Genomic DNA, 16,904 nt, shown 5'->3' on the forward strand with positions numbered 1-16,904 from the left:
TGATATGTTTATAAAGTGCATGTTAGTCTACTATTTGTTTCCTTTTATCAGTTTGTTTTTTCTTCAAACAAATACCTAGAAAATACAATTGAAAGTGACTTAAACAATGTGGGAAATTTATTGATTCATTGGAAAAGAATTTACAGAGCTAGTGAATTTTTGAGTAATACTGTTCTTTCCATCTTTCTGTTCTTCCATCCCCCGCAAATGCCTTGAGCCTTTGGTTAGCCACCCTCAATATTGCAAAATGACTCTTAAGTAAATCTAGATACCATCCTATTATAAAGACAGGGAAATGATTTATTTTAGGTGTCACCCCATTATAAAAACAGGGAAATAATTTATTCTAGATACCATCTTATTATAAAGACAGGGGAAATAATTTTTCTTCGATCTTCTTTCTGAAAGATGGCATCCTCTTGAGTCACAGCCGGGCATGGTACACACTCTTGTAACCCCAGTACTAGGCAAGCTGAGACAGGAGGATTGCAGGTTTGCAGCCAGCCTCAGGTACTTAATGAGGCCTTCTGCAACTTTGTGAGATTTTGTTTCAAAATAAGGAGTAAAAAATAGGGCTGGGGATGTAGCTCAGAAGTAGAATCTCCTGGGATTTATCCTCAGTTCAGCAAAGAACAACAACAAAACTGGTTTCTTACTTAGCCCTACATTAATTATTGGCAAGGACATGAATGACTAGATTGGCTCAGATTAGTCAAAAATCAAAACATGGAGTTTGGGAGTGATGTTGCCTCTATGGAAATTAGGTGCCAGTCTGACATTTAGAAAAGAACAATCAGTATTGGGGAACAAAGATAAGATCGTTTTGGGTTGGATGATTGAGTTTCTTCTATAGTATATATAGAAAATTTACAACAAAACAAAAAAAAATTTTTTTTTGTAGGTCTGGGGAAGGAACCCAGGGGTATTTAACCTCTGAGCTACATCCCCTGCCCTATTTTTATTCTTTATTTTGAAACAGGGTCTTACTAAGTTGCAGAGAGCCTCACTAAGTAGCTGAGGCGAAAGCGATCCCGTAGTCTCAGCCTCCTGAATGCTGGGATTCCAAGCCTGAGCCACCACTCCAGGCTTAAATTCTTGAGTTTTTATATCTTCTAGTAGAATGCCAGTCACCATGGGGAGCATGATAACACACAGTGAAGAATGATCTCTCCCCAAGTACCAACAGAGTTGTCATTGAGAAACAAAGAGAAAGTCGTGCCCTAAGGAATTTTCCTGTGGTGATAGAAGTAGTATTGAGTAGAGAAAAATTGATTCTCTTGAAATTAAACAGAAAGCTAATACTTCTGTTTAACATCTTTTTTAATTGGGGGCTGAAACAGAAGGTACATCCAACAAAAATGGAAATTATGTTTATATTGGCTTTTTTCTGTTTTAGTGAATGAGCTAATTCTCAAACAGAAGCAAAGATTTGAGGAAAAGAGGTTCAAGTTGGACCACTCAGTGAGTAGCACCGTATGTTTCAACTCTTATTACTACTTTTAATACATTTTGGTTTTTTTATTTAATATTTATCACATGTTAAAACTTAGTATATAATTGATTTTCCTTAAATGGAAATTGATTGTTTTATTTAGGTTAATAATTTGCTGACTGTATTTGTAATACTTTGTTAGAATGATCTTTTGGAAGTTATGATTGGAATCACATTGGGACAGACTTAGCTTTTAATATATGGAATTCAGAGGATTATATGGTAAAGTACAAAAATTAGAAGATGTTTTGCAAAAACCTGTTGAAAGATTCCAAATGCAAAAGGGTTAGCCCTAAATTATTGAGTCAAGTGAGCTTAAATTACTACCTTAACAAATTCAAAGTTTGAAAACATGGCTAGACATTTTTGAAGAGAAATTGAGCTTTCAGAGATTCTGATTTAACATTTACCTTGGCATGCATGGCATACTGCTCCGAATGCATCCTGTCTAGTCTGATTTAACATTTGTCTTTAACGTGCCTTTCCTATCTGTCATCTAAACTCGTGGAAGGGAGAAATCATGTTTAAGTTATAACCGAGAAGCAGTGGTAAGCTGCTAGTTGAGCAGGTTGGAACATTCTAGGGTATTTTGGATATATATAAACATTAGGAAGTAGCAGTTAAACATTTGTTTTAGAGTCTCTAAAATATTCTTGCTAAAAAGTTACTGTTTTTATTTTTAGAATGGCCATAGGTGGCAAATATTTCAAGATTTGTTAGGAACTGACCAAGATAACCTTGATTTGGCCAATGTCAACCTCATGTTGGAATTATTAGTGCAGAAGAAGAAACAACTGGAAGCAGTAAGTAATAACTGAACTTAACAGTATTTTTTTGTTTTAAATGATGTTCTTTAATTCAATAGAGAAGGTAGAAGTGTTTACAGTTAATAGTTAATAATTATCTGTTTTTATTTGGCTGGCAGCATCTGCAAAGTCATTCCTGATTGAGTCAACAAAAGCTGAATGTTAACGACCATGAGAAAGTACAGTTTAATTTTAATAGGAAATAGTTATATTATTTTCTCTTAATGGCTGTCTTCCCTGTCATTTCTCTTTTACACTTGAGATCTAAAGCAAAAAATAAGAAGACTTTCTATATCACATCCTTTCAGCAGGTATCTGTTGATAGCAGTAGTCTGTAGCTTAACTAAGGTTATTTGTGGAGATATGTGGATCTAAATATATCCTATTTTGTGCAATTAAGTGAAAATAAATATAAAATCAAATTCACTTCATGTAAATAAATGTAAAGTGTGAAGTTGGATGTATTAGTGATTGAATCTAATGTATATATGCAAAACACATTAGCATAAGCAAATATTTGCACCCTACCTAGCTTAAGCCTGAAGAGTGACTGGCTTCAGTTGCCACACAGAGACAAGGTGATGAGCAGCGAGAACCGGCCCTGGCTGCGGCCTGCGTGCGGAGGAGCTCAGAGGCTTGGATGTGCTTGTGCTCCTTGTGCTTGCTGTGCTGAGACCATTCTCATTTTAAAATCTTGCTGGTAGCTTAGCTTAGACCTGGAGCCCAGTGAATAGAAGAAAGGAGTGTGTGAAGTTGAGCCTGTCAGAATGGGCGTCTTTTAGTGGAATGGATTTAGAAGGGATTTCTTCCTTTTTTAATTTTTAAATTTCATTGGTGCATTATAGTGATGCATTCACATACATGGACAGCATCTCTTGACAGCTTCCCTCCCCACCCTCTTGCCTTTCTGCTTGTATGTGCTAGTGTGATTGGTAGGGATATATTCTTATACAAACATATCTGTTTCCTTCCTCGGGTTTTAATTATTGTTTTAGCATATATTGTGTGAGATGGTGTGTTAGGGCTGTGAGCAAGTGTGTGTGTGTGTGTGTGTGTGTGTGTGTGTGTGTGTGTAGAAAAATCAAATTAAGTAAATATTTTTATAGTGACAAATGATAAAGAGACTTTTGAGATAGGCTGAACATAGGCACTTCCTTTGCTTCTTTTGAAACTATGAAAATGGCAGTATAGGAATATAAATCCAAAGGAAGTGGGGAAAGAGACCATGGCAGGAATACTTCTTAAGTGCACAGCAGATGAATGCAAGTAAATGATCCGTGGGTCCGTGGGAGCTGTCCTACGCCAGCGGGGGGAATCTGAGAAGTCGCCCTGATAATGTTGAGAGCAGAATTTCTTCATCTGCTTGGTCATCTTGATTTCCTGTTTGATCGGTTACTTCATCATATTTTATGTCTGTTTTCCTAATAGGTTTTTTCTTAATGATTTTATAAGACATGTGCATATTTCAGATATTGCTACTTTGCCAAATATATAGTTTGGTAAATGAATTCTAGTTGAAGTGAACTGTGATTGGAGAACATAATAGACATGATTTTAGATAATTTCATTTTATCTACTTTGTTGGCTTTATCAGCTCTTTTTGTTTTAAGTTGCTTTTTGGTTCTAAATGTAATTATTACTACATTCAATTTTCAAGTAATTTTATAATCTGTATGTTATGACAAGAACCTTCTAACAGTATATTTCTATTTCTTGTGTCACTGCACTATTTTTCGCATATATTTTACTTCTAATATGTTGTAAAATCCACAGTACATTGTTGTCTTTAAGTTTCACATTTACCCACTTTTTACAGTTTCTGGCTCGCATCATTCTTCTGCGTGGGGTACATTTCCATCAGTTATTTTTTTTCTTCTGCCTGAAAGACATCTTTATCACTGATCATACCATTTCTGCCGATAGTAAATTACTTCTGTTTGTCTGACAAAGTAGTTCACCTTCCTGTTTGAAAGTCTCTTTCACTTGAGTTTACATTCTAGGTAGACTTTTAATGATGTAACTTCATTGTGTTCTGCTTTGCATTTTTTCTGGTGATACTTGTCTTTTTGCTTTAAATAATGAATAGTATTTTGAATATGTAATGCAAAACCTTTTATTTACTCCAGTATTTGCCATTTTTTACTTATTATCTAGTACTGAAGATTGACCCCAGGGCCATTCTACCTCTGAACTATACCCCCAGCCCTATTTTATTTTTCATTTTTGAAACTGTGCCTCACTAAATTGCAGAGGGCCTTGCTATGTTGCCAAGGTTGGCTGTGAACCTGTAATCTTCCTGTCTCAGCCTCCCAAGTACCACGATTACAGATCTGCACCACCACACCAGGCTCGTTTTTTTCTTTTGGGTCTGTGCTTCTGTCTGCCTAGATGTCCTTTTATCTATATAATTTTGTTTACTATTTGTTATAAAGTTGATTGTTTTGCTGTATATAGGTCTTTTTTGTATATAATTTTGTTTACTATTTGTTATAAGGTTGATTGTTTTGCTGTATATAGGTCTTTTTTTTTTCTTAACACTTTATACTTTTATTCTCTTTGCTTCCTTTTTTGATGAAATCAGCAATTATTTTAGACATATTTTTTTCCTCTCTAGCTGTTTTTAAGATTTATATTTATCCTGCTCTGGTAACATGGACTAGGAATTACTATTTTTTTTAACATGTGCCATATTGTTTAGTACTACATTCTCTTTTTCTTTAGATTTCCAGTCATTTGCTATTATGTTTCATACCCCATGAATTTCAAGTTGTTTTTTTTCTTATTTCAGCATCTGAATCATCTGTGAATTTCATTTTGTTCTGTTTTTTTCCCTTGTTTTTTTTTCTTCTATTTCTTGTCATTTTTCTTAAAATTCTTTCCTACATATTCTGTATTCAAGAGTGGCATGCAACTTAACATAATTAAGGTATTTTGTTTTTTCCCCCTGAACCAGTCTGTCTGTTTTCTGTGTCCAAGGGAAGATTTGAGAGACAGATCTCTTTGGTCTAAACCTGGAATTTAGCTGAGTTAAAGCACAGTCTTGAGTTTTCACTTGGTTTCCAAAAATAATGTATCTTTTTAGTTTACCTCTTTTTTGTTACTGTGGGAGCAGCCTTTTTACTTTCTATTTTGAAGATTTATCTACTGTTTTTTAACAAGAGTTTTATATTGTGGAAGTGTTGTTTGTGAAACCAGTTCTTCCAAGTTTAAGTTTTTCCTCCTGTGATCTTTATTTTGTCACTTTATACAAATATTCTTCTTATGCTTTGAAGCATATATATTTTGATATTATTTCTAGAGCTTCTTTATGTTTTAATTGGGTGACATATCTTCTTTCTACTTAAAACCTATCTAGTGCAGAGAGAATACTAACTTACTAGTGTGTTTGTGTGTTTTTTGTTTTTCCTTCTATACTGTCATTGTTTAGTGTCATTTCCTCCATTGTATTCAGTTCAGAGAATTGGGAACTATACTTGTGAAAAGATTATTATCTGTTCCTTATTTAGAGCTGCTCACTTTTCTAAACAGAAGTATTTTATATTACCTTCCTTTGTTACACTAGAGGCTTTTATATCCCAAGTTCATGCATCAAAGTAAGCTCTAAGTAAAAGATAAGCCTATTTCTCTTGCCCTTGTTGAGTAAATGAGAGAATTTGAAAGAAGAAAACAGAAATGGTGCCTGATAAGCACATCCGTTTTGGGAGAGAAACATAGAAGGCAGAGCATTTGGAAATTAATTCTCTAAAACTCTGTGTCCACATACTTTGAAAGATCTCTGTGTATTTTCAAGTGGATCCCTACCCCAGCTTGAAGGCTATTGTCAGTAATATAACCAGAAGTGACTACTCCTTAGGAATTTTCTTTTAACATTAGGTTTAAAGAAAATAATGTGCTGACATAGAGAAAAATTTTAACCTACATATTTGTAGTCTTATATAAATATGACAAAATGACTCTTGTTTGTGAAGAGATAGCAAGCTGAAAATGCATTTCATCCCCCTAATGCTCCAAACGTCAGAGCTTAGCAACACTGTACACTGTGTGGTACTGGTCCTTTGCCCTGCTGCACAGATGGCTGCCTGGCAGCCTGGCTTACTGCCGTTGCCCAGCATCTCTCGGTCACACTGCAGATGGCTACCCAGAGATTAGATCAAAGAGTGTGAAGTACTCTTTACTGAACATGTATTCCTTTTGTTCTGTTGTCAAGTTGAATGATCCTGAGCACAATCAATATTAGTCTTTAAACAAGAGAAAGGTGCCATGTACCTGATATACGTGGTTGGTTGATCTCATTTTCTCTTTGACCTTGAGGTTTTGAAGGGCTTCCTCCCTTTCTACAAGTCAGTTGCATTCTTGTCCTGTTTCAGTGTTTTAGTTGAAATGAAGTATTAAAGCTTATTAATAAATTTGAAGGTAGCATGTACACTTCCTTTGCAGATGAGCTCTCTTATTAGTACTCTTGGCACTATATGTTCTCTTTTGTATAAAGATATATCCTTTGTTCTTTAGTCAAATAATCTATTGGAGAGAACGATATGGAGACTCTGGGATGCTGTGTCTCAGTGTTGGGACACGGAGCCCTTGTGGGTTTGTTCTGTGTGACAGTTTAACTCACTTCTCAGAAACGGGTGTAAGGTCCAGTTGAAGCCAGTTTTGTTATGCAAGAAAAGAATTCAGTCTGTATCCTGTTTTGCAAATGTATTTAATTGTGAAACATGAGCTCAATCCTGGTTTAGTCTTCATATCTCCTGTCTGCCTTGACCTACACTCTTCATTGATCTTTTTGTCTCTTAGCTTTGTCAGTGCACAGATCCTTTTTCTCCCCAGTGGGATAGACAACCTTTGGGAATGGGTATGGAATGCCGATGGTTTACTGTAGCATATACATTATTAGGTCTTAGTGATTCTTAAAATTTTGGTGGGTTTATTTTTATCGTCTGGACTCTTATAAACAGATTCCTGGGATCTTTTCTAGAACAAGAGAATAAGAATTTTTAAAATCTGACTCAGTATCTATTTTAACAAATGCCCCTGATAATTCTATTCCACAGTCAGGTAAATTAGTTTTATTGATCTGGGGTGGGTGTGTGTGTGTGTGTGTGTGTGTGTGTGTGTTTATGCATGTTTAAGAATTCATTAGACTTTTTAATTCTTCCTTAAACATAAAAGAAAAAATGAGAATTATATTTGTTTATATTTCACTAGACTTTTTTATTCTTTAGAACATATTAAAATTATATTTGTTTATAAACTATATAGTTATTTTTAGTTTTTGACATTTATCAGACTCACCTAGAATTCTTTGGTTCTTTTTGTGAGTATTAATGGTAAAAAATAAATGCTTATTTTATGTTTCAGTACCCAGTAAATGTCAAGCTCATAATTATCATTTGTCAATTTCGTTTTTCTTTTAGTTACCAATTTCAGGTATTTACCCCCACCCATTTAAAATTTCCTTAAAATTGTTTGATTTTGGCTGAAATCTCCTGTGGAAATACACTAACTCATATCTATATAATAATGAGAAATAGTAAATTTGGCTTGTGAAAGGTATGACTTCCTTTCTCTTTATCATGTTTACTCCTGCAAAATGAAGTTCTCATGGGTAAAGCAATTTTCATGTCAAGGAACTGTTAGTTCCAGTATGATTTCTGTCTTGATGGTTTAAGTTTGGTTGGAGAAGAGAAGATATTTCCCATAAATCAATTTTTGTAGAACATCTATTTTTTTAAATGTGTCTCAGTTACTTTCATGGAAAATTACTTTTTGAAATGCCAGCTAGAAAGTAGGAAAACTTGGTTTAGTAGAAGTAGTAAACTAGATTAAATAAATGTGTAAAGTTCCTTCATGCTAGTTATGCTGTAGTCATGAAAAATTTGAATTCAAGGTTATATTTTTTTAAAAGAACAATTATAATTTTCTCTTGTAGGAATCCCATGCAGCCCAATTACAGATCCTTATGGAATTCCTCAAGGTTGCAAGAAGAAACAAGAGAGAGGTATATTGTGCATATGTTTTACATTATGCTTCCTTTATTCTTGGTGACTACTACTACTTAGTAAAAGCATTTCAAGCTAAATAATAATTTAAGTGTTTAAAAAACATTTGACTTTTTTGGAGGTTATTTTAAGCTTTGTTTTGTGTGTATGTGTGCTTTTATTGGTGCATTATAGTCTCACATAATGTAAATCATGTTGACGATGACATACATGCACACACACTCTTGGTACACTCCCCCATTTCCCTCTCTCCCAGTACAGAGTACCCAGATTGACTCTGGTATGTATTCATTCACATATATACACACAGTCTATGGCAGTGTTTCTGTTAATGAACCTCAGTCTTCCTCCACTCATTTTTTTATTTTAAAATTTACATCTCAATATTTTTATAATCCTCTTTTGGAGGTATGCTGAAAAGTTTTCAGAAAGATATACAGTACTGAAAAACCTTAAGGCAATGTAGGACAGAACATAAAATTATCCAACGACAACCTAACCTTCATGCCCTTCCTCATGAAAAAGCAAACAGGAAAATTTAAATAAAGCCTAAACGGTTATAGATTTCCTTACAGAAGAATGCATGTGGGGAAAGTCAGCTAAAGCATAGCTATCTATTTAGAATTTGGAAATTCAAAGTCATGCAGAGTAGTTTTTAAAAAAGTTTTGTATTAGCTGTTTTATAACCAGAATGTTCTAATTTAACATTTGTAAAATTCCTCAGTTATTTCACACATGTATAAAATAGGGGAAAATCAAACTAAAAATTTGCTCCAGATAGCATGCTATTAAATTAACTGGTCTGTTTTTTCTTTAAATTCTTAACCATATAAAATGTCTAATATTTTTACTTTAAGTGTTGTCTAATTAGGGTGCTTTGTATTCTTTACAAAAAAGCATAACCATCTATATTTGTTATGCTTTGAGCTGTCTTCCTTTTCAAATAAAACAATGAGAAAGGTTTTTATTGTGATGAAAGGCTCTTAAGTGTGCATTGCCAGAATGCATTTCCCCTTCTTTTGCTATTCCTTGTGTCCTGATTTGAAGTTTTTCTGTTTGGACCTTGTCTGGATTATGCTAGTGTTGACAGCCAGAGACTCTTCACGTGACTTCATGCTTCGTATCTTTCTTTTGATTTTGAGTTAAGGTTTATGATTTTAATATATCTATTTCCAGAAACATTGTCTTCATTATATGCTTAAGATGTACTCCGTGACTCCTGTGTTCTTATTTTCTTATGGGAGAAGAGGTGGTGTCCGGTCATTTACTTGCTTAAACGTTTTGTAGCGTAGTACTTCTTCAACTACAGTACGTATGAGAATCACTTGAGAACCTCGTTAAAATGTAGGCTCTAGATAAGGGAGTCTTGGTTGGAGCCTGCCAGTCTCCATTTCTAACAAGCCCCAAATGATGTTGAAGCTCTTGGTACTTGTGCCACACTTTCAGTATAAATGTCCTTGGAAAAATACTTTAGAAGAAAAGCGATCATGACATGTATAGAAACTGGAGAGATAGTGGAGATTGTTTCTCAACAGTCTTTCTTCCTCATGATCCTAACCTGTCTCTCTAAAGTGGTGACTCGTGTTTCCCAGTAACGCCTGTGATACCGCCTTTGAGCACAAAACTCTGTATACCGTTTCTTCGTATAATATTATTAAACTCTGGGTGAATTGTGCTTTAGAAATGTTTAAATCTAATACGCGCCTCGTGACTGGCCCCGCCCCCCCTGACCTACTGTCTTCTTCCTGGAGGAAGTTTAACCAAGAAGCTAGCTAGTTCCGAGTACTCTTGAACATGTGGCCTCCGGTGTGCTACAGTCACTGTACTGTCAGCAATGCCTTTGGCTTTCTTCTTTTAAATATATCCACAGGTGAAGGACAGGGTATTTCAGTTTTAATTATACATGTGACTCTGAGGAACTAAGTTAATAAACTTTAAACAATTTACCTGTTATTTCAGTTAAATTTTGTAAATTTCCCCATGATTGATGTCTGATACTCTAATGATTTTTTTTTTTTTTTTTGGTGGTACTGGGGTTCCTGGAAGCCCTTCTACCTCCGGGCTACACTCCCAGACCTAGTTTTACATTTTTATTTGGAAACAGGGTCTCCTAAGCCAGCACGTGTGGCTGGCTTCGAATCTGCGCAGTCCTCCTGTCTCTGCCTCCCAAGTGCGGGGATTACAAGCGTGTGTGCCCCCACGCCCGGCTACTCTAATGATTTATAATCATAATAAGCTGTAGTCTAGAAATCTAGTTGATTTTTTGGGGGGAGTGGTGCTGGAGTTCCTGGAAGCCCTTCTACCTCTGGGTTACACCCCCAGACCTATTTTTTTATATATATTTTTACTTGGAAACAGGGTCTCTTAAGCCAGTGCGGCTGGCTTCGAACCTGCGCGGTCCTCCTGGCTCTGCCTCCCAAGCGTGGGGATTACAAGCGTGCGCCACCACGCCTGGCTAGAAATCTAGTTGATTAATGTCATGTTTTAGTGTACACAGAATGAAGTGGGTGCATATATTATAAAGATATTTGTATGCTTAACCTCCAAAATTTGTTAAAAAATTGTTAAATTTGTTAAAAATCCTATCTTTCCTAGCTTATACTTAAGCTTAAGTAAAATACAGATTGACCAAAAGCAAACTACTACTTTTGAATTTGTATCCTAAGATTAACATTCTTTCTCTGAAAACTAACTTTGCAATTTTATTTGTAACTTTTAATCATGTAATTTTAAACATTGGTATATAGCACACTTTTATATCTGCTTTTCATATTTAACTTTACTGTCATATCTGGCTAGTAATTTAGGGCTATTAAAAACCTATATTTAGCCAGGGATTGTGGGGCATACTTCTAATCCCAATATTTGCAAGGCGGAGACAAGAGAATCACAGGTTCATGTCCAACCTCAGCTACGTAGTGAGGCCCCCTACATCTTAGTGAGACCCTGTTTCAAAATAAAGAATAAAAATAGGGCTGGGGTTGTAGCCCAGAGGTAGAATGCCCCTGGGTTCAATGCCCAGTACCAAAATAAAGAAAAATGGAAAAAGGACTGGGATGTATCTCAGGTAGAATGCCTGAAAGAGTAAAGAATATGCAGGTGGTTTTTAGGAGACACAGCAATATTCTCCTGCTTAATCTGGACAGTAGTTAAATAGATGGTCACTTTATTTTAAACTGTAAAAACTGATTTATACATTTTTGTGTGTTTATATAATGAAACATTGTTTAAAATTAGGTCCACTTAAATTACAAACAAAATCTAAAGGAAACTAAGACTCATCAAAACCATTCTATTTAAATAGAAATACCTAAAATGTTTAAAAGTCTCTTTCAAAATTAATTCAAACGAAATTATAAGGAAACTGTTCAACAGATGCTGGTACAGATTTGAATGGGTGAGACCATTTTTTACATGAGACTAGACCCCTTTCGTTGAATCTAAACATGAAGGAAGACCAAGACATTCATCTAAATACATTTAATTAGTTTACTGCTGTGGTAGGTAGGCAGGTTAAGATGGCCTCCAGAGGTCCCATCTTAAGGCTGTGATCCCCTTGTCTCAGCCTCCCAAATACTGGGATTACCAGCGTGCACCACCAAGCCTGCCTTCATTTTTATTTTGAAACAGTCTCACTAGACTGCTGGCCTTCTGAATTGCTGAGAATGGCCTTGAAGGTCTGGGGCTGGAGGTGTGCACCACCACTCCCGGCTCTGCACGCACTCTTAGGTTGCAGCCTTCTCCCTTGTTCACTAGATAATCAGTGTCCTGATTTATGGCCGTCACTTTCTTGCCTTCCTTTAATTTTGCTGTGTACTTATGTTCTATTTTTGAGCATTATATAAATGTTTTTGCGCAGTATAATCTTTTGCTCCTATCTTCTTTGGTTTGCTTTAATGTTATGATTCATTCAAATAATTCTATATGACTATAGTTGATTTTAGTTGCATCTTGTTTCATTAAAATAATGCCCTATTTTCTTTTTTTTGATTTTGTATTTTTATTTTATGTATATTTCCCATATCAGTATGCACCGTTAGAATGCATGCTTTAATGATTGTACACTATTGGAATGTTTGAATATATCATAAGATTTTTTTATTTTCACCATTTTCAATCATTATGGTTGTTTCTATATGTTCATTTTATTTTTTTAATTTATTTTTATTGGTGCATTGTAATCATTTGTCACATTGGAATACAAGACTTGAGAGGATATACAAGCACACATCATCCAATCAGCCCTAATCCACTCCCCATCCCATTCCCTCCCCTTCCCTCGATCCCATGCTTGTTTGGTGGTTAACTTTGATACATTTGCTTACATACCTCCTAAGTTTTAAAGAGGTTCCATCCTCCCCTATCCCATACCCTCTGATTGGTCACCTTAATTGCTTCGCTATAGGGCCCTTTCTATAACTCGACCTCTTCCTGTTACCCCTTTCCTCCTAGTTATTGCTGATTAGGGGAAGCATCAGGTTTTTATTTTCTGCGATATTTCTCTGTGCATGCCGCATTGCAAGTACCAATTCCACTCTTGACGGCCCCAGTAGTGGCCTGGCTACCCAGTGGACTGATCCAGACCTCGCTGGCACAAGTAGCGGCCTTGCCTCATGGGAGGCCCCAGTTCTGGCCTCGCTGGCCCCTGCACCGGCCTAACCCCTCAGCTGGCTCCGATCCTGGCCTCGGAGGCCCCAGTACCGGCCTTGCCTTATGGCAGGCTCCGATCCCGGCCTTGCTGGCCCCGGCACCGACCTACCCCCTCAGCAGGCTCCAATCCCGGCTTCGGAGGCCTTAGTAGCGGCTGTGCCTCACTGTAGGCTCCAATCCTGGCCTCACTTGCCCCGGCACCGGCCTTAATCATCGGCAGGCTCCAATCCAGGTCTCGAGGGCCCCCGCACCGGCCTTGCCTCACGGCAGACTCTGATCCCGGCCTCACTGGCCCCGGCACTGGCCTAACCCCTCAGCTGGCTCCGATCCCGGCCTCGGAGGCCTCAGTAGCGGCCTTGCCTCAAGGCAGGCTTCGATGCCGGCTGCTGGCCCCAGCACCGGCCTACCCCTCGGCAGGCTCTGATCCCGGCCTCGGAGGCCCCAGCACCGGCCTTGCCTCACGGCAGGCTCCGATCCCAGCCTCGCTGTCCCCGGCACCGGCCTAACCCCTCATAATGCCCTATTTTCATAAATACAGTTGTCAGTGTACTACATTTGGGTTCATTCCAGTTGTAGACCATTTGTAAACAATCCTACTATCTTATTTTTGTATTTTGGTATAAACATACATATCACTGAGATGTATTTAAAAGTGGAACTAATGAGTCATAGAGTATGTTTATCCTCAAATTTAATTATGCTAAAATGTTTTAAGCAGGGTGTATTAGTTATTCCTCCCACAGATATCACATGAGTTTCCCATGTATCGCTTTCTTCCTAAAAAGTTAGTGTGAACAGACTTTTTTAGCTTAGGTAACCTTGAGTGTTACTGATATCTTCTGGGGACATGTGTGTGGGAGTACTGTGGATTGATCCCAGAGGCCGTCTATCTCCAAGCTACCCAGTCCTATTTTATTTTTTTAATTTGAAACAGAGTCTCATTGAGTTGTAGAAGGCCTCTCTTAAGTTGTTGAGGATGACCATGAACCTGAGATCTTCCTATCTAAGCCTCCCAAGTCCTGGGATTATAACCTGTACCACTGTGCCATCCTTATTTGGGGGGTTTCACTTTACATTTCCTGATGACTAATGAGCATGAGCATCTGATACTAAGTTTGTTGGCCATTTGGATTTTTTATTAATATGTGTCTGTAGTATTACTTATTTGAGACTTTTTGAAGTTTTTCTGTGTGGTTTTTCTTAGTGGCTTGATGTTTATATATTCTAGATATAAATTATTTTTCTAATTCATCACAAATATACCTTTCCTTCTAATTGGGCTGCTTTTTTGGTGTCTTAATAGTGGTGTTTGAGCAGAAATTTCTAACTTTAGTGTCCAATTTATTTTTCCAGTTATAGTATCTTTTGTATCAAATGAAGAAAACCTCACTTGTGGTCATGAAGATATTTTCCAGTACTCTTACTTGAAAGTTTGTTCTGTCTTTCACTTGTAGATCTATACTCTACTTGAAGATTTATTTTGTGTATAATGTGATGTGTGGGGGTCTTTCAAATATGTACCCAGTCGTCCAGGTATTCTCTAGTAAAACTCCATCCTTTTCCCCACTGAGCCAAGATTTGCCAGTGCCAGGCATCAAGTGGACACTGTATATGCACACATATGTGCCTAGGCTTTCTTTTCTGCCCTACTGTCCTTTTGTTTATCCTTTGGCAATACCATATTTTATGAAATATTAGAACTTTAAGTCACTGTTCTTCAGGAAACCTTTGGCTATTCGTGGCTCTTTGCATTTCTCTATAAATGTCAAAATCAGCTAGTAGATATCTGTGGTAAGCCTGCTGTAATTTATTGGGATTACTTTTACTCTGTAGATAAATATCTTTAGGTCTTTAAAAATATCTTAAAATTTTATTCTTAGGGTATCAGTCTTATACATCTTTATTTTAGGCTTAGTCATTTTTAATGCTATTATAAATGATGTCTGTGTCTTTAATTTTGTTACTCTTATTGCTGATATATAGAAATACAGTTGGTTTTTATATATCCAGCAACCCTGTTAAACTCATTGATTCTAATCGACGTGTAGATTCTTTTTTGTTTTCTATGTACACACCATAATCTGCAAATAATTACAGTTTAGTGTCTTTCTTATGATCTTATATCTTTTATTTATTTTTCTTGTCTTGCTCTGCTGGCTAGGACATCCGGTACAGTGGTGAATACAAGTGTGATAGCTGGGCATCCTAGTCTTGATGCTGATCTCAAAGTGAGAGATTCGACGTGTCACCATTAGGTATGATGTTTTCTGTAGGTGTTTTTGTAGGTACTTTTTATCATTAAAAGAAATAAATTTTTATTCTCAGTTTTCTAAGAGAATTTTCTTTAATTATGAATGAGATTGACTATAGTCCAAATTTTTGTGCATCTCAGGCAACCATACAGTTTTTTTATTCTGTTAATAATATGAGTAATTACTGGTTTAACTGTACAAAGTTGAGTAACTTTGTACCTACAGTGATCAGTCATCCAAATTGGCCCAGGGATATCTTTTCCTAGAATGTCCTGAATTCTAGGAACCTCACCAGGACAGTTGGTTTCCTTTTCTGCATTTCTTTCTGTACACCAGATTTGACTTATGTTTATTCTCTTATCTTCTTGTTACATATGTTCTACACTTTAAGGTTTGGATTATTAATATTTTGTTTAGGGTTTCTCTAATCTATGTTCATGAGTGAATTTGTGAGATTTTTTTCATTGTGCAGTTTGGCTATAAAGTTCTCTTTTTCAAAATGATTTGGGAAATAGACCCTCTTTCTTTCTTTTTGTTTGTTTGTTTGTTTGTTTGTTTATAAGAATCTGTATAGTCTAAGATCAGTGTCTTTGTTGTATGTTTAAAGATCTTGCTGGGAAAACCATGTGGACTGATATAGTTGCAGGAAATTTTAAATTGCTCATTCAGTTAGTTGAAACAGTTACATGCTTTTTATGTTTTTGTTTTATCACTTTTAATATGTTGCACTGTTTAAAGTAGAGTTGTCTATTTCATCTTATTTTTAAAACATACAGGCATAAAATTGGTCTTGAGTCTTTAGTGTCCTCAGGATGTTTAGTGTTGTCTTTCATTTCTGATACTATTAATTAATTTCGGTGCTCCTTTCTTTCTTGATCATTTCTAGCTAAGGATGTATTGATTTTATGAGTTTTGTCTCATCAGCTTTTGACTTTATGTTCTGTTTCATGTTATTTATTTTATTATGTTCTTTATTATTTCCGTTCTGATATTTGATTTAATTTTATTCCTTGTTAATTTGTTGCCTTGGAGATGCATATTATTGTGCAGACTCTTTTCTCATACAGGAATTTACGGCCATAGTTTGTTCTCATTTTTAATTTTGGTATTATGTTTTGTTTATATTGTTTAGCCCTTTGTTTTTGGTGCTCAGGATTGAACCCTGGGGCAATCTACCTCCAAGTTACACACCCAGTACCTTTTTATTTTAATTAATTAATTTATTTATTTAGTGGCACTGGGGGGTGGAACCCAGGGGCTTTCTACCTCTGGGCTCACTCCCAGGCCTATTTTTTATATTTTATTTGGAAACTGGGTCTCACTAAGTTGGTGAGGCCTCACAAAGTAGATGAGGCTGGCTTTGAACCTGCGTAATCCTCCTGTCTCAGCCTCACATTTATTTTTATTTTGAAACAGGGCCTTGCAAAAGTGCTGAGAGTTTTGCTAAGTTGCTGAGGCTGGCCTTGAACCTGCAATTCTCCTATGTCAGCCCTACAAGTACTGGAGTTATAGGCATGTACTAACATGCCAGCTTCCAAAACAATTTATAATTTAAAAAATTTTTATTATTCATTTATTTACTTTTATGGAATTGTGGATGGAATCTAGGAGCATTCTACCTCTGAGCTACACTTCCAGCCCTATTTAAGTATTTTATTTTGAAACAGGGATTTATTCGTTTTTATTATAGTTTTTTCTTAGGCCT

The 16,904-nt window shown here is 36.2% G+C and overlaps 1 protein-coding gene across 1 annotated transcript in view; it reads left to right on the forward strand.

Moving 5' to 3' along the window:
• Positions 1–16,904, forward strand: part of COP1 (COP1 E3 ubiquitin ligase) — a gene marked incomplete at both ends in the record, with an annotated part of 138,854 nt that overhangs the window by 24,524 nt on the left and 97,426 nt on the right. Inside the window, 3 exons of the mRNA XM_080698776.1 lie at positions 1,397–1,473; positions 2,176–2,295; positions 8,228–8,296. Coding sequence (XP_080554902.1) covers positions 1,397–1,473; positions 2,176–2,295; positions 8,228–8,296 — 266 coding nt within the window. The remainder of the gene's footprint in view (positions 1–1,396; positions 1,474–2,175; positions 2,296–8,227; positions 8,297–16,904) is intronic.

Source organism: Muscardinus avellanarius, assembly GCF_963383645.1.
Source record: "Muscardinus avellanarius genome assembly, chromosome: 7".
In the NCBI taxonomy this organism is placed as follows: Eukaryota; Metazoa; Chordata; class Mammalia; order Rodentia; family Gliridae; genus Muscardinus; species Muscardinus avellanarius.